Source organism: Podarcis pityusensis (genome assembly GCF_964106645.2).
Source record: "Podarcis pityusensis genome assembly, chromosome: 14".
Taxonomy (NCBI): domain Eukaryota; kingdom Metazoa; phylum Chordata; class Lepidosauria; order Squamata; family Lacertidae; genus Podarcis; species Podarcis pityusensis.
In genome coordinates, this window is record NC_138039.1 from 32,664,194 (window position 1) to 32,691,939 (window position 27,746).

The following is a 27,746-nucleotide window of genomic DNA, read 5'->3' on the forward strand; positions in this document are numbered from 1 at the left end:
TCCATCTGGTGCTGAAGTGACTTCCAAGGCCATCCATTACAATCTACTGTAGCCTAAGAGGATGGCCTGTCTGGAATTTGTCACACGCACACACATACACATGAATCTGTAAATCTGTCTGTGCTTGGCTACCCAGAACTTAAAATACATGACGTTTCACACACTCTGTCAAACACATGCATGTGGAAAGGTTCCCTAACTTGGCAAACACACACACACACACACACACAGAGAGAGAGAGAGAGAGAGAGACAGAGAGAGACAGAGACCTGAAATACAAGACAAAACTGTATCAATACAGAATGTAGAATTCTACACTGAAATATGGGGCAATCCTGTATTATACAGGACAGATGGCCTACTTCACATATCCTCCAACATTTCTCTCATGAAAATAATTTTTAAAGAATTTATACCCTGCCCACCTGACTGGGTTGCCCCAATCGCTCTGGGTGGCTCTCAGCACATATAAAAACATAATTAAACATTTAAAAAAACTTCCCAATACAAGGCTGCCTTCAGATGTCTTCTAAAGTTTGTATAGTCATTTATTTCCTTGGCTCAGGGGTCCCAAAAATCCATACCCTCCAACATTTCTCTGATGAAAATAGGGACGTCCAATGGAAAAGCAGGACATTCTGGGATCAAATCAGAAACTAGGGCTGCTTCTGTAAATCCAGGACTGTACCTGGAAAATAGGGACACTTGGGAGGGTCTGACTTCAGCCAGGCGAAAACTGGTTGGTATTTGGGGCCTAATTCATTTAGGCCTAAGTTTAAGCGCTCATGTGAGCACCTCAAAATGGCCTCCCCAACCAAAAGGCTGCCAACGTAGCTGTTTTAGAACACAAATGTTTTCTAAAGCCTACTCCAGCCAGTAGTCTACCTTGTCGCTGCGTTTTGGACAATCTGAAGTTTCCACAAGTTTCTAGGGAGCACAAAGCAGAGGGAGGTTGTCTGCCCTACTCCGGATGAAGCAGGACTGGAAGGGAATGTGGCCAGCAGGCGCCGCTCTTCGGCCACCTCCGGCTGCCGGCTCTCCCCACCCTCCTTGCCCAGCCTGCCTTCCCTGTCCCGGGCCAAAACCGCAAAGCAGCTGTCGGCGCGCAAAGAGCCAGCGCGCCTTGGAGAGGAGCAGGAGCGCGCCGGAGCAAGGCGGGAGCCGTCCGTGGACCCGAGGCTGATTTGCAAGAGGTGGCGGCCATGCAGCGGGCGGACTGGGACGAGCAGAGCGAGCTGCGGGAGCTCAACTCCCGCCTGTGGCTCTACGTGTCGCGGGTGCGGGCGCTGGAGGAAGAGAACCGGCGCCTGGCGCAGGAGCTGGGCGCGCTCCGCGGGCGGGAGAGGCAGGTTTGCCGCCTGCAGGAGCACGAGGAAGAGGTGGCCGAGCTGCGCCTGCTGGTGAGCGAGCTGAGCCGGGCCAAAGGAGAAGCCGAGCTGGATCGCGACGCCCTGCGCCAAGAGTTGGCCAGCTTGGAGAGCTTGGGCGCGCAGTCGGTGGAGCTGCGACGGCGCCGCTTGGAGCCCGAGCTGGCCGAGCTGCGGCAGCAACTGGAGCGCTTGCGGGCCGACTGCGCCGCCCTGGAGGCGCTGCTGGAGCGCCTGCGGGCCGAGCACGGGCGACTACAGGAGGAGCGGCGGCGGCGTCCCCAGCGCCTGCCGGCCCTGCTGCCTCCGCCGCCGGCCAGGACTTCGACGCGCGCCGTCAGCCGACGGGAGCTGGAGGACAGTTACGCGCTGGTGCTTAGCTGGAGCTGCGAGCAGAGCCTGGAGCGCTACGAGGCCGAGCTGCAGGCGCTGCAGGAGCTGGAAGGGCGCCTCGGCAGGGAGAACCTGCAGAAGCTGCGAGCCCACAACGAGCAGAGCCGACGGCAGCTCGACGAGCTTCATCGCCGCTGCCAGGAGCTGGGCGCGCTGGCGGAGCGCTTGGAACAGGAGCGGCTGGCGCAGCAAGAGCGCCAGGGCGCCGAGCTGGCCGAGTATCAGGTAGGGCAGCGGGAGCTGGACGGAGAGCGGGAGGGCAGAGGCGCCGCAGAACCTCCATGGACCATGGCAGTCCACCTCTGAGTGCCAAACTGCTGGGCACTAAAACCTAGAAGCATCACTTTAAGGCACAGTATGCCATATGTCAACCGCTTACTCTGTTCTTGTCAGTTAAGTGGTAAATATTTTTTCTTAAATACATAAAATGAAAAGAAATGCTTGCTGAGTAGCCCCTTGGCTTGATCTAAGCAGGTTTCTGCTTGCATTAAGGGCTGACTATTTACTGCTTTGAATCTGCCCTGGTTGGGTTGCCAACTCCCCACCCCCTGGCAGAGCTCCTGCACCTTTATTTGACGAGAGGCATTTATGCTGTGAGTTCAGCTTTCAACTAGTGCATGGGATGGTTGGAAGCATTTCACATACTGTACTTTATTGCTCTAGTCTGAACAGAGAGAGAGAGAGCGCCCATCGTTTTCTAAAGACTTCTAGTGAGTTAATGGCAAAGGCTTTCTTAGGTCATAGGTGGGCAGCTTGTAGCCCCCAGCCTCAGGAGACCCCCCTCATGCCTCCTCAACCTGCTCCATTCTTTTATCCTTCTTTCCTGTTTGTTTTCTCTGCCTTTATATATAAGAAGTTGTTTTTCCTTTATGTAGTGTCTGGGAAAAAAATTAATTGATTTTTATTTATTTTACTTTACCTCGGTTCATGACTTGCCTTCCAGCTGCTGGTGAACAAATTATGCCATGTTTGTATAGCACACTTGAATGAGAAAATGAAGTACTAGCACTTACTTTCCGGAACAGTTGCTGTGATTCAACAGTAGCTGTGTTGTACTAAAAAAAACCCAAAAAAACCTAAGCAAAAAAATTATCTGTATAATTTTTTGAGAATAGCTTCATCAAACCCAGTGGGGTAAACCAGCATAGGATTAGGAATTATATTCTTGAGACAGACATGGTAAAAAGCGAGTCTGGGTGGTCTTTATTCCTGTCTAGTTAATCCAGAACGATTCTCTAATTTCCACACCCCCTCATTTTTTTATTCCACTAACCACTAGCATGCGCCCCTCGCCCCAAGCGAATTACTCCCCGAGGAGTGTGGCCACCGATGGAAACCTCAACTAAAACCTGTCAGGGTCTTATCGTTTGTCCCCCTAACTAGCGCTGATGTGTGTGGCTCTCCCCGCCTTCCCCCGGCACAAGAGTGCTGTGATGGGAGCAAACCGCACTAGCTGCATCTCCTGCTTCTCACACAGTTGTTGCCGAGGGGGTAAAGGAAATGCTCTTGCCAAGCTCAGAGACATGCTCTTCTGCATTCGTCGAGAATAAAACCCATTTGGCTTATTGTTTGTGCAGGAGCTGCAGTCTCCAAACTTGACAGTAGCTCATCCATCAATAGTCTGTAAAGGCTGGACCCATAGGCAGGCTTGCATAGGAGTAAGCCCTGCCAATCACCCTGGGATGTAACTACGAGTAAATATGCAAAGAGATGCACTTCAAATCTCCCTGGGCAACTGTTTTATTAAATGTTTAGTTCAAACATGAGGATTTTGTTTAGCACAGCTTATTAAACTCACCTCCAGCCATTGTTTTTTTTGTTGGTGTTTTACCTAATTATAATTTATTTATTATTATTACTTGTTGCATTTATATCCCACCTTTTCCTTCAAGGAGCTCAAGGTGGAATATATGGTTCCCCTCTCCTCATTTAATACCCACAACAACCCTGTGAGGTAGGAAAGGCTAAGTCACTGCGACTGGTGAAGTTCACCCAGGGAGCTTCATAGTTGAGTGGGGATTTGAAGCCTGGATTCCCAGGTCCTAGTCTGACACTCTAACCACTACTCCATTCTGTCTCTCTATAATTACCGGGTTCTGTGGTGCTATTGTCTTCTTGCCTGGGGGCGTCCCTGTGGTCTCCCTTAGCTTGAGCGATGCCACAGTTTCAGATGCTCCCATAGGAGTCTGGGAAAATGGAGGCAAACAAAGTTGATGTTTCTAGGAAGACATTAAAAAAACCAAAAACTCCCCTGAGCCATCTTAAAAAATATGATACTTGCAACTTGCCTTTTGGATTTCCTTAGCCTTTGCCACTCTGTGGGTGGTTGCACCTGTCACCCTCTCCTTGCTACAAACTTGGGCGCCCACTTTCAAGGAGTGGTGATGGGATCAAGTTTAGCTAGGGAGCATTCCCTCGTTATGGACTCTCCTTCCTTGGAAGTTTTTATGCAGAGGTTGGATGGCAACCTGCCATGGATGCTTTAGTAGAAATTCCTGCATTGCAGGGGGTTGGACTAGATTACCCTCGGGATCCCTTCCTACTCTGAGATTCTACAATCCCACTTTTCCCAGTGGTGAAACAAAAGCAAAAGGATTCAGTTCCTATTTGGCTTCCAGAGTCCCCAGTACAGAACACAGTGTTCCCTCTGGAGGGGCTGAGTCGCACCCCTTTTCACACCTCACATGACTAAAGGTGCTTAGAATAGCACGGCTGGGTACTAAGTTTCATTTACCAGCAGGCTGCGATTTTGGCGACAATGAAAATATGGGGAGTGGCAGGACAAAATGGCTGCCTGGGGTGTGGGGGGGTGTGGGGGGGGGAGAAGGTGTCAGTTTGTGACATGGAGAGTCAGAGTGGCTGGGGCAACCCAGTCAGATGGGTGGGGTACAAATAATAACATTATTATAATATTATAGTGTTGGAGCTTGGTGCACGTTTGTAGCAGCAGAGTGCAGAAACAGTCTGAGGTAGTGGCTGGTTGAAAGACTAGAGAAACTTTATTCATGAGGTCTGAACTGGCAGTAACTGACCAGACATGAAAATCAGAGTTGAAAGCGATAACCCAATGAAGTTGTCGACCCAGTGTGCTACAGCTGTGAAAAATTCATGCTAGGGATTGTTAGGAAAGGAATTGAAAATAAAACTGCTGATACCATAATGCCATTATACAAATCGCTGGTGCCACCGCATTTGGAATAATGTTTGCTGGTCTGGTCCCCTCATCTCAAAAAAGATATTGTAGGGTTGGAAAAGGGTCAGAAAGGGATAACTGAAATGATCAACAGAATGACGCTCCTCCATTATGAGGAAAGGTTGCAGCATTTGGGACTTTCTAGTTTAGAGAAAAGGGAAGTAAGAGGTGTTGTGATAGAAGTTTATGAAATTATGCCAGAAGCAGAGAGAGTGGAGAGATAGAGGTTTCTCGTGTAACACTAGAACTTGTGGAGATCCAATGAGGTTGAATCTTGTAGGATTTAGGACAGTGGTACCTTGGTTGTCGAACTTAATCCGTTCTGGGAGTCCTTTCGACTCCCAGAATGGTTCGAAAACCAAGGCGCAGCTTCCGATTGGCTACAGGAGCTTCCTGCACTCAATCAGAAGCCATGGAAGCCACATCAGACGTTTGGCTTCCCAAAAACATTCGCAAACCGGAACACTCACTTCTGGGTTTGTGGCGTTCGGGAGCCAAAACATCCAAGTACCAAGGCATCCGACAACCAAGGTATGACTGTACTTAGTTGTGCAGTACACAGTTAAACTATGGAACTTGCTCCCACAAGAGGCTGTTGAATGGCTTTAAGAGAGAACTGCACAAATTCATGGCCATTGTTGACTACTGGCCAGGAGGGCTGTGCTCTACCTCCACAGTCAGAGGCAGTAATGCTTTTGAATACCAGTTGGTTGAAACCGCAGGAGGGAAAAGGGCCCTTGTGCTTGAGTCCTGCTTGCAGGTTTCTCACGGGCACCTGGAATCAACGTACCATTGGCCTTGATCCTTCAGGCTTTTCTTAGGTTCTTCACATTACTCCTGGCAAACAAAGCCATTTATAAATAAAATTTATTATTATTATTATTATTATTATTATTATGAGTACAAGTTTATGTGTGGCCATCTTGGAGTCAGGAGGTTAACTCTGAAGGTCCAACACTAACACTAGCCAAAGCCGCAGCAGCAGCAGCAGCAGCAGCAGTGAGATGGGTGTTATGACACCTCCACCACTGTATGGAAATGTAGGGCAGCTGGGTGTGGTGATAATGCTTGTGTGGTACTATCTGCAGATGTCTCTCTACAAAGCCACAATTGCAGCCACCTTGTGGGGAGCTTAATAGCTATGGTGGTTGTTTGCTGCTGCACCTCGAGTTCATACCTGCACTTCTCTTGATTTCTTTACATGTGATGTAGAGAATGTGCAAACTGCTGAATGTGACCTGACACCCATTTAAATGTATTGCACTTTAGGTGGCTTGAAAGTCTTTGAGACAATGGCATGATAAAATTCAAATCTCAGATCTTTGGTTCAGGCCAAATATGAATTTATTTGGAAAGGCATGTAATTTCCCCTTGTTGTCTTTACTACTCCCTGGTCTCCCTCTCATCCAGCTGTACTGTAAACTCTTCTGTTTACACTGTTCCTGTGTGGTGATTTTGTTTGCCCCTTGACCTGGCAATTTCCTTCATCCCCCTCTTTCAGTGCTGTTTTTCTGATTTTGATGATACCACTTGATATTGTCCTTTGCATCCTTTAACTTGTATGTAATTCAATAAAAGTAAAATAATAATTTCAAAAGGCATGAAAAGAGCCATGCTGAATTCGAGCAAATGCCTACTTAGTCCGCCATCTTTTTTTCTGCAGTGACCAACCATTTTCCTCTAGAAAGTTACCAGGGAGTGACTGCTGCTTCCCAGTAGCTGGCATTCAAAGGCAGAGTGCATCTGATATCAGAGGCAGCACATAGCTTTTATCCTCCATGGATTCGTCTCACTGCGCTTTTAAAGATATCTGAATTGGCAGCCATCTTGTGATAGCAAATTTCAGTTGAAACATGTGCTGCATGAAGAAATGCTTCACGGGCAGGTGGGACTTTTCCAGGTGCGCTGATCCAACAGGCTCTTCTTACGTCCTTAAGCAGTCTTTGTTCTGGTGCCACTTCTGAGTACCCCACTTTGTCGAGGGTGTAAAAAGTCTTGAAATAAGTGGGTTTTTGTTTTGTTTTGGTGGAGTTAGAACAGTTAATGTAACCATAGTACACTGTGAAAGTTAACGAAAGCCATTCATCCAGCCTGCATATCTTTCCCTCTGTTTCCTGTCGGTAACCATTTCTTTTGTTCCCGAACAGCCGTTTTATTTGCACGCTGGTAGATTTCTGTTGTCTGTGCTTATCTCATTAACAGATGCATTGTGAGCAGGGCCATTGGAGATTATGGGGATGTTGTATATTGTGAAGGGGCAGGATTTTGTGTGCCTGGATTTTCAAAATGCCACTTGTGTGTGCCATCTGCTGAGGTTGCAAATTGTTACACAACCAAACTTTCAGGATGTAAAATGTGACAGTAGCTCAGTGGTTAAGCATAATGGTTAACCATGGTTAACACCTGGGGTAGCCAACGTGGTGCTTTCTATGGGTTGTTAGACTCCAGCTCCCATCATCATTGGCCATGCTGGGTAGGATTGATGGGAGCTGGAATCCAAAACAGCTAGAGAGCACCATGTTGACTATTCCTGATTAACGCTCAGGCCTGGTTTCAATGTCACAATAAACCATAGTTAATACAAACTATGGCTTAATGTAAGTGTGCGGTGTGCCAGTGCATATTGATCAAGTTGCAGTGCTTCATTCCTCTCTTGCTTCTGCTGCTGCAAGGAAAGAAGGCATGGTCTGGCTAATCTGAACCCAAGCTCATGGTTTGCTTCTTGCTAAACAAACCATGAGCAAGAACTCAAGTTTATTCTCTGATACTGATGGTGGCTTGTTGGGGGGAAGATTCCCCCAAAGTCCTGGCTTTCCCCAAATAGTCCTGGGAACTGTAGTTTGTTAAGAATGCTGTTAGGGGTCTTCTAACAGTTCTCAGAACTCTTAACAAACTACAGTACCCAGGTTTCTTTGGGGGAACCATGGCTATTTAACGGCGTTCCGTGTGCTGCGCTGGCTCGCCAGATGCAGCTTGTCACGCTGGCCACGTGACCCGGAAGTGTCTGTGGACAGCGCTGGCTCCCGGCCTATAGAGTGAGATGAGCGCACAACCCTAGAGTCTGGCAAGACTGGCCCATACGGGCAGGGGTACCTTTACCTTTACCTTTAACAGTTCTCAGAACTCTTAACAAACTACAGTACCCAGGTTTCTTTGGGGGAACCATGGCTATTTAAAGTGGTATGATCCTGCATTGAACGTGTAGAGCAGATGGGGCCATTGTAGATTATTTTGCCTGGCATCTGCTCTCACCAGCTGGGGTTCTTTCCAGCACCCGCTGTTTAAGATACTTTACCTGGAGGTGCCAGGGATTGAACCTGAGCTTTACCACTGAGCTATGATCACCTTTCAACCTAATGTAACTTGCAGGGTTATCTTTCAGACAAATGGGGAAATGCCTGCTCAAAAATAACCTAGGAACTATTTATATTAACACTGTTACATGCTTCCTCCCCACCCAGTATTCCCTGTACAGAGTGACATTCCAGGGACGGGACGGCCTGGCATTTAGTTTCCTTTAGATGAGCAATCACAGAGAACCGCCTAGAGAAAGGTCCTGCACTCTCAAAGGCACCAACTCACAGCCCTCTCTCTCACCTTCCGCTTCCAACTTTCTCTTCCAAACTTCCAATTTAACACACAAACTGTTGTATCTTTAATTTTGCACTGTTTTCTCCCCTGGAGTCAACTGGGCAATTACTATGTTAGGCCTGGTTCCCAGATCTGTTCAGTGGTGTTTCAAAGGAGATGGGTACTGCATCTTGTAAAATTAGCATTTTAACACAGATCTATCACAATGAATTAGTGCATTAATTCCCATCTAGCCAAGCAGCAGGAGACAAGTGTTTCCCCTTCACTAAGCTGTGTGTGTGTGTGTTACTTCTGAGTGACTATAGAATTAATTAAGTAAACTGACTGGGGGATCCAATCCAAAGCCTTTGGAATCAATTCCTTTTTCAGGAGCAGTACTTGAATAACGCTTCTCAGGTCGGTCTGAGTAGTTTGCAGACTCGGTTGAGAACTGTTATTTCAAATAGCTGCAAATAGCTTCAAATAGGACTTATTCCAAAATGTGTTGAACCTAACCATCTTTTTTACCTGCATACCTAAAGCTCTTCTCCCTTTTTCTTCCTGTCGCTGCTTTCCCATTTGTTTTCCCAATTTTGTATGTCAGCCAAACCATAGTTGGCACAAGCCATGGCTTGCAAAGCTACTATTTTTCCTCTTGCTTTGCAGGATAGGCTGCCAATCTGCTAGCAGGCTAAGTCAATCCTAACACAGAAGTCCCTATACTGCTCTGGATCAGGTTACCTGAGAAACTGCCTTACTCCTTATATTTTCCCAGGAGACCACTGTGGTCTGTGGGAGAGCTTCACCTGCAAGTTCCAAAGATCTCAGAAGCCTACTCAGCAGTAGCCACAATTCTATGATAGGTTGTCAGGTCATGTGATGGAGCTCAGAGCAGGGCTTTTACTGTGGCTGCCCCTATTCCTGTCAATATACAGCAGGTGCCTCCTTGCTACACCTTCTAGAAAGAACTGGAGACCATAGGCTTTCCCAGCTGGATAAATGATAATAATAATAATAATAATATTTTTTTATTTATACCCCGCCCTCCCCAGCCAAGACCAGGCTCTTGGCAGCTGTGCGTGAGTAGGTGAGGTATTGGGAGCTCAGAGCCGCCGCGTATGAACGCACCGCCATCTTGGAACGGAACCAAATGGCTCCTTACCACAATTGTCCACTTGTTAGGCTTGACTTATTTTCAAAGTATTTGTTGTTTTTGTGTTTTTAACTGCCTCCTATGTAAATTGCCTTGAGAAGGTGATTTAGAAGGCAATTAATAAATAAATGATGATAATGTTACAATAATAGAAGCATAGTGGAGTTTGTGTAGGGAACCCATTGCAATAGTGCCCAGAAACATTATTAAAAGTAAAAGATAGAGAAGATCCAGGAATAGTCACAGCAGTATGTCCTAAATGTTGTGATGATAAATGACCCATCTTCACTCAACGTTACCTCCAGAAAACAAGTGTTTCTGTGCTGGTGGAACTCTTTGGGGGAGATTTCAAGGGGAAATCACCTTCCCTGGAGCTCTTAACTCAGACAAAATCCCCATCCATCTTTTCCTATTAGGTTTTTTGTCTCTGAAATTGTGCCATTGCCAGGGTTTTAGTTAGCTGACCCGTGAGCTCACTCAAGTTAACAATTTATATTCATGTTTCGCTTTAGGTGATCATTGAAGCCTTGGAAGAAGAAAAGCATTTCCTAACCATGTCTATCGCAGAGTACCTAAAGGACTACCATGAACTCTTGCAGGTGAAAGCTGGTCTCAGCCTTGAAATTGAAACTTACAGGTAAGGATCATAAAAGTGACCGATGGTGGTCTTAAGAGACACTTGAAATTCCTCTTATGCTGCAGTGGACATTTAAGTTCAGTTGCAACCTCATTTCACATAAAGCAAAAATTTGGGGCAAGTTTGAATGTCTCCGCTTGAATGGAACATCTGAGAAATTTAGAGACAAGCAAAACAAAAAAAGTTGATAAGTAGTAAAATCTGTTACTGTAGGGTGTGCTTGCACACACATACTTAACTTGGAGATGACTAGTGATGTGAGGTGAGAATATTCTTCGAAAGATTATTCTTGAGAATTTAACATCGCTAGAGATGACAAACCAGTGCTCAAAACCAGTTCAGGAACAGTGTGGGAACAAACTTACTCCAGATAAGGCAGAGATTTCAGCATATTCAGTCTATTTGGATTGACTTGGTATAATTCTCTGGAAATCTTCATTCGGCTAGATGGCAAATAGAGCACTTGTTGTCAGCAGCAGGGTGTGTGTGTGTTCTTTGATGCTGAAGCCATGGAGTTTGCATCTGGTCATGATCTTTAAGATGGAGTGGGAAAAAGAAGGTGGTGGATTTGAAATAACAAGTCAATTTATGATGTGGGTTCTAATCCAAGCAGACACGGACTTTGTTTTTGGACAAGACGCTCCAGCTGAGACAGGAAAATGAATCTGTAAAATACTATACTATTTCAACTATTTCTGTCCAGGATTGATTAAAAGGCTGCCCACATGCCCACCTGTTTTATACATAATGTTACTTGGTTTAAAAAAAATAAGATAAAAGTCACAAGAACATGAAATAATGAGGTTTTCAGTCAGGATTGGTATTTCCAATCAGTTTTGGGATGCTGGATTTTGTGTGAAGTTTTTCTGCCCTTTCTAATGAGAGAGAATTTTCCAGAAGTTAATTTATCATCGGTTAGGATGCCAGCCCTGCTCATAAGTGGGGTTTTTTTTAGCAGTAATAGATCACTTTCAGTTTTCTTCCTTGCTCCCTGCCCCTCCCTCTGCTGGTATCCATCACCAGCTCTGCGAACACAGATGAAAATTTTATAAATCCGTATGAAGGAGCCTCTGGTTCCTTGGAAGCCGAAATAAAAGCCTTCCATGTTTTACCAAAAGGAAGAATCCTAATACCAGTATTTTTAAAAGTTGTTTTGTTTTGTTTTTTTGGTAAAGGTGAGTGAGAAGCGACAGTACTGATTTCGTTTTTCTCTTTTTAAATTCAGTGCAAATGTCATAGGAACACTGGAAGTTGCCTTTCATTAAGTCAGACCATTGGGTCCTATGCTGAATAGCTGTGGCTCTCCAGCGTTTAAGGCAGGGGTTTCTTCCAAGCTTTACCTGGCAATGCTGAGAGACTGTGTGAGCCAGTCTCTCTCCCCTGCCTCATTTAATCCACACAACAGCCCTGTAAGGTAGGTTAGGCTGGGAGGGAGAGAGAGACTGGCTCACATTCACCCAGAGTGGGGATTTGAACCCTGGTCTCTTCTCTCAGATGCTAGTCCAACAGTCTAACCACTATGCCACACTGGCTCTTGTAAGTTCTGTCCATGATTGAAGGAATTACTTCACAACCTGCCTCTCTGCAGCTGGTTTACTTGGCATTCCACCCCCCACCCCCCGATTCTGGGTATGTTTGTAACCAATGGTTACAAGGGAAAAGATGACGGCAAAATTTAGAAAGAATGAGCCACTGTCCCATCTCCCCTCCCCCCCTTCTCCTTTTTTAAAAGGTCTTCTAAGTAGGGTTTGCTTGTATTGTGATGCACAGCTTGTTTTCAGCAGCACTGCTCTGGGTTCCAGCTGACTGCTGTGTGCTGCTGCTGCCGCCGCTGCTGCCCTTTGCCATATACAGTGCATTGCTTGGAACTTATTTTTAGTGACTTCATTCGTTGCTCCAGCAACCGAGCAAACTGTTGTTTTATCAGCGGCCAAAAATCCTTACTCAAACTTCCCGCATTCCTAATTTCCATCATCACAGTTAACACTTTCAGAGAACTTCATCCTGTAAGGGGCTGGAAGAGATAATTTAATCCTTCCTGGAGGACTGTGTGTATTTCTTGTAGTCTGCGGGAGGGGCTTTAATTTGGCATTTCTGCGTCCTGGGAGAACAATATGTTATAGACAGTTCACTGCAAAAAACCACAGAGCAAAAGGTTTGCAAAATGTGCAAAATTCAGGTTTGCCAAAGGTGCTTATGCCAAAGCTAGATGATGATGGTGATAATTGGAAACTACTAGCAAGCCTCCGTTGTGTATTTTTAAACATAGGAAGCCAGATCAGACTGAATCAGACCTTTGGTTCACCTAGGTCAGGACTGTCTATAATAATTGGCAGGGGACATTCCCAGCCCCACCTGGCCAGGCTAGGGATTGAAACTGGGATCTATTGCATACAAAGCAGATTCTTTACCACTGACCTATAGCCCTCCCTAGGGGTGCCAATTTGAATAAAATATTGAAGGGCCCAGGTCAGCCCCTCCCCACGTAATCAATCACATGACTTGGTGCATGCACGCACACCATTTAAATGGCAATGCCCATCAACTTTGGGGACCCCCAGAGCCCTCAAATATTTTACTGGGGGAGCCAAAAGGTGCTCCTTCACATATGCCAGCCCATCCTTGCCTTGGCAGCAAGTGCTAGTGTGAGAGGATCTCCATTCTCTGACTTTTCTAGCTATTGTCTTACTTGGGATTGTAAAACCAGCAGTGAATGATTCATACGTGTGGTTCTTCATTAGGCTGATAGTTTTTAATTGAAAAAGCTAGCCAAATATCTAGTCCTCATGTTTTTAGAGATCACTTTGTGATGACAAGGACTCCTTGGTAGAATGTTCAGTGTGCTGAATGAATTCCCTGCTTTCCGTCACAGTAAGTGGTTTTATCTCCAAATCTAAAGTTCATGGTATTAAATGTCATCATTGTTAACTATTTCACAGTGAGTATGTGTTAATACATTTTATTAAATTTCTTTCTAAAAGGAAAATATTCCATAACAAGTATGTAATTTCACACAACTGTTTCATAGTTGTATTCAAACATACGGTTAACTGCTTCCTATATCTTAAAATGTCAAGTATAATCAAAGAAACAGTTTGATTGAAGCATGCATTCCGAAAGACTGCAAACTGTTTCCAGCAACTAGATATATAATCTTATTTATCCTTTAACTTCTTTCTTGATACCTCACCAGATACGTCAATTTCAGCATGACCGCAACTATCCATCTGCAATTTACCCACTTAGCTGTGCTTGACCCCTCCACTCCCTTCCATTTAACTAGCTATTAAATTGATTACAAGTTTGTGAAGTTCCGTAGCTATGTTACCTCTTTATGTAACCTAGAAGGAAAAATAATTTGACTTACTGGGATGGCTATTGATGTTGTTGTTGCATAATGTTTTTGGGTGGTTCTTTTAAAAAAAAATTACAAAATGCTATCTAGGAGCTAGAATTTTTAGCTATCACACTCTTCCAGATGAGCCATTTACAGAGTTGAAGTGGTCATCTTCTTATCTGTTCGAAACATTTAGCAGAGTTGAAACCAAAAGTGTGTTCCAGCAGAGTATTAAAGTGGCAGCTTAAATGAACTCTGTGTTTAAAGTCAGCTGTTCAAGAATTTCCACAGGTCTTAGTTCTAGTTTTCAGAAGAATATATTGCGACGGCATAAACAGAATCGGCTCTGGGCAGGTTTGTGTGCAAGAGAGGAGGGGAAAGGAGGAGGTAGGAGTCACAGAACTCTTCTGGTCTCCTTAGAATGATTAGAAGATCAGGAATGTGACATGTCCGTTCTGGGCCACAGTCCATATGAAATGCCAACTCCTTTACTCTTCTAATACTTGCTTTTGTGTATTACAGAGCTTTACTAGAAGGAGAGAGCAGTCAATGGATTCTTATGTGGGATGAAGCGCATGGCAGGAAATTACCACAAGGTATGAATTGCAGACATGCATGTGTGCATTTCAGAGTAAGGAGTGGAAGTGACATGTCGGCATCATCACTAGTAATTCCGCACATCCTTGTTTCAACAGAGGGGGAGCTCTTGCTTCTAGTTCTGTGAAGGTTTATATCAGTGTTTTTCAACCACTGTTCCGCGGCACACTAGTGTGCCGTGAGATGTTGCCTGGTGTGCCGTGGGGAAAATTGAAAAATTCGAAAGATTAAAAAAAAATTAAAAAAAAAAATAATTTTCGCCCACTAGGTGGGCACCGGACTGTGTCCTGGGTATGGGGGGGGGTTTGACCCCACCCTCGGCCAGCAGGGGCGCCGATTGGCGCTCCTCAGGGGGACACCCTCCACTTTTCTGATGTCCGGGCTGTGATTGGTCCAGACTCCAGCCTGGACCTATCACAGTAGGACATCATCTTCCAACTTCCTTCCCGCCCGAGCACAGTGTGCGCAGCAGCGGAGAGAAGAAGACGTCGCAACTCGAGTCACCAGGAGGACCGGAGAAGTTGTCATTTTATTTCTCTTCAGTCTCCACTGAATGCCTTGACTGGGTTAGGAACCCTTATAGCTCAGCATCAGTTGGTGGAAAGGACATGACTTTACAGGAGCAGGAGGAACTAACTGAACTGAGACAAAATCGTGGTTTCAAGCTAAGATTTGCTGATCTACCTTTGGACAGTTTTTGGTTGGATACTGCCAAGGAGTTCCCCCTTCTGGCAAACAAAGCTATTTTGACATTGCTCCCATTTTCCACTACATATCTGTGTGAGATGAGCTTTTCAAGCATGATTGCTATAAAAACTAAATACAGAGAGAGACTGAGAGCTGTTGACGAAGAGCTACGTGTGTGTCTTTCTTCGATTCCAGCCAGAATATCAGCTTTGTGTTCAGCCAAACAGGCCCAGGTTGCGCACTGAATAAAGTATTTTATAATTTTTCATATTTCTGTTTACTTACTATTTCATAATAAAGTAATTATAAAATACTTTCTTTGTGTTTATTTGATTCCTATTCAAGAGAATTACTTTATATATAGTCAATATAGGCACAGAGTTAAATTTTTTAACATTTTCTAATGGTGGTGTGCCTCGTGATTTTTTTCATGAAACAAGTGTGCTTTTGCCCAAAAAAGGTTGAAAAACACTGGTTTATATAATTACGTATGGTGCAAGGAGAAAGTGGATAGAGACATTTCCCTCTCTCTTTCATAACACTAGAACTTGGGATGGCCTGGTAACATTGGCTGCCAAAGAGGGCAGCCCAAATCAAGCATGTATTTCACACAATAAGAACGTAAGAATCACCCTGCTGGGTCAGACCAAAGGCCCATCTGGTCCAGCATCCTGTTCTCCCAGTGGGAAGCCAATAATAAGAACCTGACTGCAGGTTGTGGAAGGCTCCAGTAGCCAGAGCCAATGAGATGCAGAGCCAATAGATTCTAGTTTTGTTCCCATCTTCTTCCTTACTGAGTTGTATAATGGCAACACTGAGACTAAGGAAAAGGAAGGTAACAGCGGTGCCGCTCCCTAGACTAGTCAGAAGAAAAAAGGCAGTGAGGAGACTGGGGTCAGACTGATGTTGGTGGGGCAGTGCGCCACTTGCTCGAATGAACCGGCCTCCACTGAGTAGCTCATATGGATAGAAAAGGCCCCCCACTTCAGAAAATATATGTCAGTACGAGAAAGGCCAGGAGGATCCATGCAACTTGGAGAGTGGGGCGATACATGCATAGCTCTGTAGCTCCTTTTGGTAACATGAAGAGGTCTTGGGAAGAAAGGTTCAGGGACAAGGAGCAGCAATTTGAGGGAGCAGAAGTTCTTCAGAGATTGTAGTGGAGCTGGGGTAGATTGAGAGTTAACATCAGATAAACATCAAAGAAATAAGGGGGAGGTTGTTGTTGTTTAGTCGTTTAGTCGTGTCCGACTCTTCGTGACCAGAGCACGCCAGGCACTCCTGTCTTCCACTGCCTCCCGCAATTTGGTCAGACTCAAGTTGGTAGCTTCGAGAACACTGTCCAACCATCTCGTCCTCTGTCGTCCCCTTCTCCTTGTGTCCTCCATCTTTCCCAACATCAGGGTCTTTTCCAGGGAGTCTTCTCTTTTCATGAGGTGGCCAAAGTACTGGAACCTCAGCTTCAGGATCTGTCCTTCCAGTGAGCACTCAGGGCTGATTTCCTTAATAATGGATAGGTTTGAACTTCTTGCAGTCCATGGGACTCTCAAGAGTCTCCTCCAGCACCATAATTCAAAAGCATCAATTCTTTTTTTTTTTTAATAAGATATTTATTAAGCTTTTTTTAAAATATTACAATAAAAAAACAAAAACAAAATAAAAATAGTTAAAAACACACAGATTTTTCCATTGCTTGTTTTCCTTTAGCTTGTTTCCCGGACCTCCTCATACCTCCCTTTTTTGTATTCCAGTTCAATTTGTTGGTTCAGCAAATCCTTACCCTCTTTATTTATCCTAATCTTTAGTCTTAAAATAGTAACGTTAAATTTTTACCTATTAACAACCCATTTTTCATAATCCCTTAAAGCATTACAGCTGGAAACCACTTAATTTCTATCCAACATCATTCTAACATTCATTAATTTTACAATAATTCTGTAGATAGTCTTTACATTTCTTCCAATCTTCTTCCACCGACTCTTCTCCCTGGTCTCGGATTCTGCCAGTCATTTCTGCCAGTTCCATGTAGTCCATCAGCTTCATCTGCCATTCTTCCAGAGTGGGTAGATCTTGTGTCTTCCAATACTTTGCAATGAGTATTCTTGCTGCTGTTGTGGCATACATAAAAAAGGTTCTATCCTTCTTTGGCACCAATTGGCCGACTATGCCCAGGAGAAAGGCCTCTGGTTTCTTCAAGAAGGTATATTTAAATACCTTTTTCAGTTCATTATATATCATTTCCCAGAAAGCCTTAATCCTTGGGCACGTCCACCAAAGGTGAAAGAATGTACCTTCAGTTTCTTTACATTTCCAACATTTGTTATCGGGCAAATGATAAATTTTTGCAAGCTTGACTGGGGTCATGTACCACCTGTATATCATTTTCATAATATTCTCTCTTAAAGCATTACATGTCGTAAACTTCATACCTGTGGTCCACAACTGTTCCCAGTCAGCAAACTTAATGTTATGTCCAAAATCTTGTGCCCATTTAATCATAGCAGATTTCACCGTTTCATCCTGAGTATTCCATTTCAACAGCAAGTTATACATCTTTGACAAAATCTTAGTTTTGGGTTCTAACAGTTCTGTTTCTAATTTTGATTTTTCCACCTGGAAGCCAATTTTCTTGTCCAAATTATATGCCTCCATTATCTGATAATAATGAAGCCAGTCTCGCACTTTATTTTTTAGTTTCTCAAAACTCTGCAGTTTCAGTCTATCTCTATCTTGTTCCAAAATTTCCCAATATTTCGGCCAATTGGCCTCCATATTGAGTCTTTTCAGAGCTTTCGCTTCCATCGGTGACAGCCACCTTGGGGTTTTGTTTTCCAATAAATCCTTGTATCTTATCCAAACATTAAACAATGCTTTCCTGACAATATGGTTTTTAAATGCTTTATGCGCTTTGACCTTGTCATACCACAGATATGCATGCCATCCAAATACATTGTTAAAACCTTCTAAATCCAAAATGTCTGTGTTTTCAAGAAGTAGCCATTCTTTCAACCAGCAAAAAGGTGCTGATTCATAGTAAAGTTTAAAGTCTGGCAGGGCAAATCCACCCCTTTCCTTTGCATCAGTTAATATCTTAAATTTTATTCTGGGCTTCTTGCCCTGCCAGACAAATCTAGAAATATCTCTCTGCCACTTCTTGAAACAATCCATCTTGTCCACAATTTGCAATGTTTGAAACAAAAACAGCATTCTAGGCAAAGCATCAATTCTTCGGTGATCAGCCTTCTTTAAGGGGGAGGTAGAATCAATAATTATAAATCACAATCAATTCCCTCCATTTTGAATGTTGAGGCACAAATGCCATACCAAAATGACCAAGGGGAACCCTTATGAAGAAGGGTTACGGTATTGGTGACTTTTCAGTTTAGAGAAAAGGTGTGAAAGAGGTTACATAATAAAAGGTATTGTGTGGAATGCACTTCTGAAAGAGGCAGCGATAATAGAATTGTAGAATTGGAAGGGATCCTAAGGGTCATCTAATCAAATCCCCTGCAGTGCACGGTAGCCACCATCTTGAATGGCTTTAAAAGACGATTAGACTAATTCGTGGAGGATAAGGCTATCAATGGCAGTATGTTGGAGGCAGTATGCTTCTGAATCTCAGTTGCTAGAAATAACAGGTAGAATGCTAGTGCCCTCAAATGATGATGTTTGCAGGTTCCCCAGGGCCGTTTGGGTGGGCACAGTGAGAGTGGAGTGCTGGACTAGATAGGTTGCTATTCTGCTCTAGCAGGAGTATTCTTACGTTCTCAGCCAAAATAGGGCCATCCATGGCCAAGAGGGAGGCATCATTGGAAGCCCCAAGGTTCGCAGGTGTACAAAATATCAGTGTGGCATACACATAGCTCTGGTCTTAACTAATGGATTTTAGCGCCCACTGTGAAAAGAATTGGAAATGTGTGTTTAGGATTAGCCATTAGTAGCACATAATACTAGGGCTCCCTAGCTGAGTGGTGTTAATAATTAAGAACTGAATGTTTCTCATGGAATTTCATCCTGTTTGCACACCAATATCGCTTGTTGCTCTGCAGGTGCAAATCTCATTTACTTTGATGGTCAATGCGTTAGGGACCTTGTGATGAACTGTACAGAAATTAAACCTCCTGGGATTATGCAGTTGTCCACATTTGTCACCTGTGTTTTGAAAAGATAAGCAGGAATGGATGGTTTGACTACAAAGCAGCACCCATTTTTCTTAGATGTGTTAATGCTATGCTGTAATTAAATTTTTGCCAGTTGTGTGTAGCTGTGTTTGAACACTACTTAAGTATACTATGTTAACAGCCATGATTTTCATTTGTTTTATCTATCGGCAGGTGTCCGGAACAAGCTTTATGAGTACAGCAACCGCCACTCAGCTTATCAACAGGCAAAAGGAAGGAGAACTTTTCCTGCAATCCAGAATGTTGACACAAGATATAAATCCCCTGTAACAAATATTAGCAGCTCTGCAGTTTATTCATCTCAAACAAAAACTGGTGGAATGCAGACAGTGACTCCTGGGAGACCATTAAGAAGAGATGCCTTCAGGACAGAACACCGCCCTTCTGCAGCCGTCACAAAGGACACAACTCGCAAGAGAACTATGACGGAACAGAGAGAGATCCGAACATTTACCCCACCTTATCTTATTAGCCAGGGGAAAGAAGCTGAACGAAGAACGTTTTCTGAAAGGCAGAAAACTGAAGCTGGGAGTACTGTGTCTTTTTTGAAAGAAGCAACAACTATTCAGAAAGGCACAACAAGTCCAAATATTTCTGAAAATGCAAGAGCGAAAGTGGGTATTCCTACTATGTTTCCATCTTCTGGGCTAAGTTCCAGTTCTAAAGAAACTAAACATGAGAGAACCATAGAAGGAACACAGACTAGAGTGAGTGAACAGATCAAAGACAGCAAGCCAATGAAAGAGGAAAAAACTGCTTTGCTGGAGGGAAGAGAGAGAAACGAAAGATGGCCCAAGGAAAAGATAGACTCTGCCACTGGGAAGACCGACAAGAAATCCATCAATGTTAGCTTTGAAAAGAAGACTGAAATTAAGGAAGGCATCAATGAAGAAAAGCAGACAGTGGAAGGATCTACCATGAAGGATAACATGAGGGGAAGCGGGCTTTTGGGAGATAAAGCACCCAAGCCCGGAAGCTATGTAAGATGGGAAGAAAGGATTAGAGTGGATACACCAGGGAAGAATCTTCCAACAGATACAAGGATGGAAGAAAGCCATTCATTTCAAAGGGAGAAAAATGTGAGCATGGCAACACAAAGTAAAGAAGGTGCTGAGATCCTTATCCCGTCAGAAGTGTATACTCACAGCCAAGTACTGAAAGACAATAGCGTAGAAAGAACATTACAGGACTTGAAGCCTTCTGTTGGTAAACAGAAGGAGGACACCACATTTAAACTTGTCAAAGAATCTAACCAAGATGAAAAAGGGAGCTCCAAAATAGACACCTTACTTCAAGAAAGTATAGCAGAATCCATTGTTTCTGACATTCTTAAAGGGTTCGTGCAGAAACCTTCTGATGGTGGAGATCCCTCTGATTTCAAAGTCATCTCCATTGAAAAGAAAGACATTTCAGAGAATGGAAAAGTGAAGACTGAGATCAATATACAGTCTACAGTTCAAGATGAATTGCACATTTCTGATGAGTTTGGCTTGGGAACTTCCTTAGAGAAAGATGTTAAAAAAGTTCTGGGAGACATTAAGGGAATTCCAGATGAAGGTGTAATAGAAGATCTTGTGAAAGGAAAGGGGGGCAAAGGCAAGAGGACTGTTAAAGTTGAAATAGTTGAGGAGCCAATGGAATCTACAGCTGAAATGGAGTTTTCAACACCGTTTGAAGTAGAGGAAGTAGAAGATACATTGCCTGATATGGCCAGGCATCTATACCATGGGGATGAAGAAAGAGCTACCACAAGTACTATCAAAGATGTTAAGCAGAAGCAACCCAGTGTGACCGTGTCTCATGTGGAAGAAGTATCTGAGGGGGATGATGTAGTTGATGAAGAAAAGTATTTTGTGTCTACTCCAGAGGAGCGCCCCTTGAGTGAAGAAGAAGCCTCATTATATGGTCAAATCCATATCGAAGAAGAATCAACAGTTAAGTATTCCTGGCAAGATCAATTCTTGCAGGGATCTCAAACAAAGATAAATGAAGGTATGGGCTCCCCAGAACTGATTTACCAAGTGATGGGGGGAGGGACAGCTGCCTACATTTCAAAGGAGGAGGTTCCAAAGGAGCAAGTGGCTCATGCCAAATCCATTGTTATTGAGAAAGAGATTAAAATCCCGCAAAAATTTCAGGAGTCCATAAAGGATCTCTTTTCTCAGGAGTCAAAGGACCCAAAGCTTCAGTTGAAAGAGGCACTAGAAAAGCTTGATCACACCCTTCCAGAAAGTGTGAAACAGGAGCTCTCTGCATTAACAGAAGAGGGCCAAGCTGATGCTAGCAGTCTAGAAGTGGATATTAAAAAAACGGAGGACACAAAAAAGGGGGGGTTGGTTACCATAGTCGCAGAAGTCAATCTGTCCCAGGTGCTCAACCCTGACCAGTTAAATGCAGAACTTTTGGGCAAGATGAAGTTGCCAACACAGTTACCAAGCGATGATGATTTTGATGACCACTGGAAGCAAGAGTCAGAAAGCTACAGTGGTGGTAGAAAGAATGTTGACATAGATGTTTCTTCCACACCTTGGACTATAGAAGAGGTTTCTAGCTCTAGCAAACTAAGCAGCAGTGATGCCAGGGAATATCATACGAACGAGCAAGTTATCCACCAGGTCCCTGTTTTCAAAAGTATGGAAATTAATAGAGGAGGAGGAGAATATTCTTCACAAGGGTCATTTGACGTTAACAGACATTTTCAGCAAACTGTAGTTGGTCCAACAGAAATTCACAGAACTGAGCAGGTTTTATATGAAGGCCCTATTTCTGAAACTCTGGAGTTTGGTTCAGGTGGCTTTCAGACTGGACCATCTGCAGATATCAGTCAGTCCACAAAGGAATTCAATCTTGGCCCTAAAGAAATTCAGACCACAGAAAAAATAATTTATAGAGGGCCTGTTCATAAAACCATGGAAATGAGTGGCCCTGAAAGTCCTACGCAGGCGCAGTTTTCTACTGAAATTAGGTCCTCTAAGCACGTTACTTTGGGTTCAAATCAAATTATTGAAGAAACTGTTTTTGAGGGGCCAGCTTCAGGCTTATCATCAAACAGCAGCAGTGAGGCTGTTTCTCAGACAAAAGGGCCAGTAGAAAGCAGCAGTTTGATAAGGCACATTCGGATAGATCCCAAACAAGTACACACTGAACAAGTTGTATATGAAGAGCCCCTTTCAGGATTTGTGGAGCTTAGTAGCACTGGAGGCCATACTGTGGCTGAACAGACAGTGAGACATATTCGTCTAGGACAAAAAGACACCCATATATCTGACCAAACTATATATGATGAATCTCTTCTCAAAGCAACCGAATTTGGTGGCTCTCCAGACAAACATTTCAAGGAGGGGATGGTAGATACCAATACCACTGTTCATCACATCAAATTAAGTCCAAAACCATTTGTAACAACTGAGGAAATTGTTTTTAAGGTGCCCACTTCCGAACAGCACCTAGAGTTTAGTGAAATGGGACAGACATTTTCTTCTGAAGGGTTAGTAACACACATTAAATTGGGGCAGAAGGAAGTTCTGAGCAGTGAGCGTGTTGTTTACCAAGGTTCTCTTTCAGAATCTTCAGGGATCAGTTCTCCAGGGGAAGACATTTGGGAAGAAGGAGGTTCCATGGAGGTCAGTAGATCAATGAGGCACATCAGACTCAGCCCAGCTGAAACTCATGCTGAACAGATTCTATTTCATGGCCCTATTTCTGAAACAGTGAGGGTCGGAACTGCAGAACTATCCCCAACAGATGGGCCCTCAGAAAGCAGCAAATCTGTTGGGCATATAAAGATAGGACCCAAGGAAAAGTCTTTTACCTTTCAGATGGATGTAACCAATGTGGAAGGGGGAAGGCAAGATGCTACCATTCTCGTACCGAACAGGAAAAAAGCTGCCTCACAGCTGGAGGGCACCATGAAGGATGACCAGAAGGACACAGATAGTGAACAAAGATTAGAGGAGTCAACATTTGATCAGACTGTTCAACTTCAAAGGATGGTAGACCAAAGATCAGTGATTTCTGATGAGAAAAAAACGGCTGTTCTTTATCTGAATGAGAAGGAGGAGGAGGAAGAAGATGATGATGGACCTTGGTTCTGAAAAGAATATTGTCAACTTTTTTTTTAAATCTAGGAGCTTGATTGCCATTTATATATAGCTGACTTTAAAGGGGGGGGGGACTCCCCTTAACTTAGCCATTAACAATGAAGTTATATAAGAGTATTTTTTTAAGCGGGATCTTTTGAATGCACATGTGTTCACATATTACAACAGTAGGTCTCCTTTTGCCAATGCCATTGGGTCTCAAAGATTGTCCTGAGTCTGAGAGTATTTGACTCTACAGGAAAACCATCAACCTCATTTAAATCTAGAAAGCTATGATACTATAGCAGCTTTAAAAAGTATTCAAGAGCAATCCAATTTAAGTCACCTGGGACTTGTCTACAGAAAATGTCTTTATGGCATATGCAGATAAGTTTCACTTACTTTTGGAACCATTTATTAAAACTGAAAGTTGCGCAAAACCAGTTGGGAAAAAAAATAGCAAAAATAAATGAATAGTGTTGCCAGGCAACCCAGTTAATTGCTGATCTGTCAAATATACCGTACCTTTCAGTAGGTGACCAAGTAGGAAGATAGGAAGCTGCATTATACTACGTGAGACCATTGGTCTATCTAGCACAGTGTTTCATGCACAGACAGGCAGCAGCTCTCCAGGTTACAGACAAGAGTCTTTCCAGCTGTATCTGAAGAATGCTGGAGATTGAACCTGAGACCTTTTACACATGCTCTACCACTGAGTTCTGGTCCTTCTCCCAACCAAATGGATGCAACAGAAGACGAGTGAAAATGTGTTGAATTCATATAGGTTAATACCTTGTTTTATTTCTCTTTTACACACACACACACACACACACACACACACACACACTACAACCACCACCACTAAAACGGTGGGCATATTTTACTAGCGATGCAAGTTTTATTAGGATTAAGGCTCTCATTTTTAAGCATTTTCACAGAAATGGAGTTAAAATGCAGGGGGAGAATCTTCACCTCTTAAGTGACTTTTTTTCAGGCTGCTCTTAAATTCACAGGAACAGGACCAATGAAAAGTGGCCATCCTGTTTAAAGTGAGTCCCTGCACAACTCCTGTTTGCTGAAATGGGGCTGTGATGTTGCAAAGTTTAGCACACTCACCATTAGCTTGTGCTAACACGCCTTGTATCCAGTTGCTATAAGCTATGTCATAATGATAAGGGTGCTATAATACTTCAGCACTAAAAGAAAGAAAGAGTGAGCAGCTACATTTGGTGCTGGTACATAAACATAAAAAATTAAATATCATGCACCCAGAATGTGCATGTTTTCTTACATTTATTTCTAATCACAATAGGCAAGAAGAATTGAGATGCACTCAAAATGTAAGCTTTATGTGGGCGTTTGATTGGCCCTTGTGAAAAAAGAATTTTTTGACTAGGAGGGCTCTTCTTAGATTCTTAAGCTTCCACAACTGTGTGACTTAGGTTTCGTTGCATGTGGTGCAGGATGGGGTGTGTGAAATTAAAAATCCACGAAAGGCTGAAGTTTTGATTGTAAATTAGACCAGGTATCCATGTAGTCTAGCAGTCTGCTTCCGAGTAGCCAACCAGATGCCTCTGGGAAGTGCATGTCAAGGCAGTGGCACTCTTCAACTTTTGTTACACATACATGCACCAGCAACTGAGGTTCAGTGGTGTGATGATCCTGTGATTCTCCTCTATTTGGTGATCCTGTCCATAGCCATTGGTAGGCCTAACCTTCCCGAATTTGCTCAATCTCCTTTTAAACCAACCCAAGCCAGCAAATAGGTGACTTTTTAACAGGCCAAGAAGGAAGGAATCGGACTTGAGAACATTCAGTGCTGTCTTATATCAACTCAGTCCACTCTAGCTAAGAATTGCTCTTGCCAGGGGTGCGGGCAACCCTTCTCTAGCCAAGGGGGTGATCTGTCAGGGGCTGCATACTGGCAGTGGGTGGAGCCAGAGTGGACAATGGGCAGAGCTGGAGACAAAAGTTTACCAGAACGAAGAGCACCCTCATTTCAATTTTCATCATGGCTACTTCAGAGAATAAGTACCGATCCTATTCAGGTCTGTTCAGAAGTATGCCCCATAGCATTTGAGGGGGTAACTCTGAAATACATCTAATAATAATAATAATAATAATAATAATAATAATATATTTATTGTTTATACCATGCCCATCTGGCTGGGTTTCCCCAACCACTCTGGGCGGCTTCCAACAGAATATTAAAAATAGAATCAAACATTAAAAACTTCCCTAAACAGTGTCATACAAAGGAAGGGAACGTGATTCCTTTATTACCTTCGTGTGTTAAACTTGCTCCCTCTCTTTGTCACAGACATGGCATTAGCCTACCAATTTGTTCTCGGATAGCTGGGGTGTTTCCTACCCACCCCGCCCCCACAAGCAGGTGGGATAGGAATAAAAATACATCAATTTATTTTGATAAAATATAGAAGGACAGAGGAACACTTTTAAAAGCCATGGAAAATGCCAGAGATACCAAAGAGGAAGAGAAAAACTGATAGGGTGGAAGACAGGCAGCCTTTGGAAGCATTGGGGGCTGCATACCATGTTGATGGCCACAAGTTGCCTATCTGCGGTCTACCATGACTGGAAGTGGCTTCCTGGAGTTTCATATGAGTCTGTCCCAGGCCTTTCTAGACCACATCTGCACTATACAGTACATTTAAAACACTATTGTACCACTTGAAACAGTCATGGCTTCCCCCCAAAGTATTCTGGGAGTTGTAGCTTGTTAAGCATGCTGAGGGTTGTTAGGAGACACCTAGTGGCCTCATGAAGTTGCAATTCTCAGAGTGATTTAATTGCAGCTTTGTTGGGGGAATAGTCTCTCAACGACTCTCAGCACCCTGAACAAACTACACTTCCTTTGGGGCAAGCCATGCCTTTTGAAAGCGGCACGATAGTGCTTTAACTGTATTTATTTCATAAGATTTATATACTGTTTGATGGTAATAAAACTTCAAAGCAGTTTACAAAGTAAAATAAAACAATATTAACAGTAAAAAGCAATTAAAAACAACTGTTTAAAACATTAAAAATAATTGAAATCTGTTTCATTTGTATAGTACAGATGAGGCTCCAGATATTTTCTGCATGCAAAACAGTTGTGGCTTCTGCCAGAGGAATTTTGCAACTGGATGCTTAAGGCTGGACATGCACTTACAGATTCAAACTTAGAATCTTAGGCATATTTCATTACTGGTTTTCTACACCTAAAACTGAATCGTCACTTAGCACAAGCTGCTGTTTCGCTTGTTTTTATCCAGAGAGAATACAACTTACTAGGATCTAACCTGTCACATATATGCCAGTCTGTCCTATTTAATAGTTGTGTTTCAATAGCATCGAGCTAGAAAGATTAATAACATTGCCGCAGACAATGTTTCTACTCACAGGCAGAGCTTATTCAAACATTTTTTAAAAATTGAATATGAACAGTGGGAAGTTGGGGGCGGGTATAATGTTATGCAGTAGAATATATGCTTGTAGTTTATCTCAGAAGTGGGGCACTTTTCTCCTTAATGCTGCAATCTTAAGCACACTTGGGAAGTGAATTCTGTTTCAAGTGACACTTTCTTCCAGTGCTTTTTAATACCCATTAATATAATAACCCAGGCCCTGATCCAGCTTATGCAGGACTTAATTCCATTTAAAGCCAAAGAAGTCAAGTTAGTGGTAACTGACTTTTTCCATTGGCTTCAACTTTAGCTGGATTGGGGCCAAAGTCATGGGAGTATTCAATATCTGTGCAAGTGAAATGGAAAAGGTGTTGGAGTTCCAGTGTGAGAACTGTAGCTCTAGGTCAGCCACCCCTAACCTGATGCCTGGGGTTGCTGGGAGTTGGAGTTCAAAATGTCTGGAGGGCACCAGGTTGCAGAAGGCTGCCATAGGCAAAAGTTTGCTACAGTAGGTGTTTTCAGAGGCCGTAGACATTTTGAAATTGGGTGGATTAATGTCATGTGGGATTTTGTAGGCCATTTTTGTATTTGTTGGTTAAAATGCAGTGTGTGTTTCTGTGATGGTTTAAAGCTATTGTGACTTTGCACTTTTTTCTTTATTAAGTATTAAACATTAAAAATGAACATGTCTTCCTTTTTTATAAACATGTTTTATATTATTTTTAGAAATAACTTTTAAAAATACATATGAAATGAACAGGTTTTATCTAGGCCAGAGTTTCCCAAACTTGGGTTTCCAGCTGTTTTGGGACTACAATTCCCATCATCCCTGTTCACTGGTTCTGCTGGGAGTTGTAGTCCAAACACAGGTGGAGACCCAATTTTGGGAAACCCTGATCTAGGCTCTGAGGCATCATTATTTGGACCAGTGGACACAATTCTGCAAGCACTTAAAGGTCACAGTTCAGCACAGTTACGTTAAAAGCAGCATGCCTTCCCTAACCTGGTTGGATTGTGGCCTGAAATGCATTCAACGTTATTACCTTTTTCTTAAATCTCACCACCTGTCCAAGGGGCACAGGATGGCAGGTATGGTTTTTCATCCTCTCTTTATCTTGACAACAGTCCTGTCAAGTTGGCTAAGA

General features: G+C 43.4%; 1 protein-coding gene and 1 long non-coding RNA gene across 3 annotated transcripts in view; one reads left to right on the forward strand and one right to left on the reverse strand.

Annotated features, from left to right (window-relative positions):
• The window catches only part of LOC308463684, an 82,327-nt gene that overhangs the window by 39,087 nt on the left and 15,494 nt on the right, over positions 1-27,746 (reverse strand). For both annotated transcript variants that reach the window (XR_013979685.1, XR_013979686.1), the window contains exon 3: positions 3,851-3,979. This is a non-coding gene — a long non-coding RNA (uncharacterized lncRNA). The remainder of the gene's footprint in view (positions 1-3,850; positions 3,980-27,746) is intronic.
• SYNM (synemin) lies at positions 1,081-27,285 on the forward strand. The gene is made up of 4 exons (XM_080982088.1): positions 1,081-1,985; positions 10,189-10,313; positions 14,173-14,246; positions 19,269-27,285. Exons 1-4 carry the CDS (start codon positions 1,203-1,205, stop codon positions 23,207-23,209), a joined length of 4,923 nt encoding a protein of 1,640 aa, XP_080838214.1. The 5' UTR covers positions 1,081-1,202; the 3' UTR covers positions 23,210-27,285.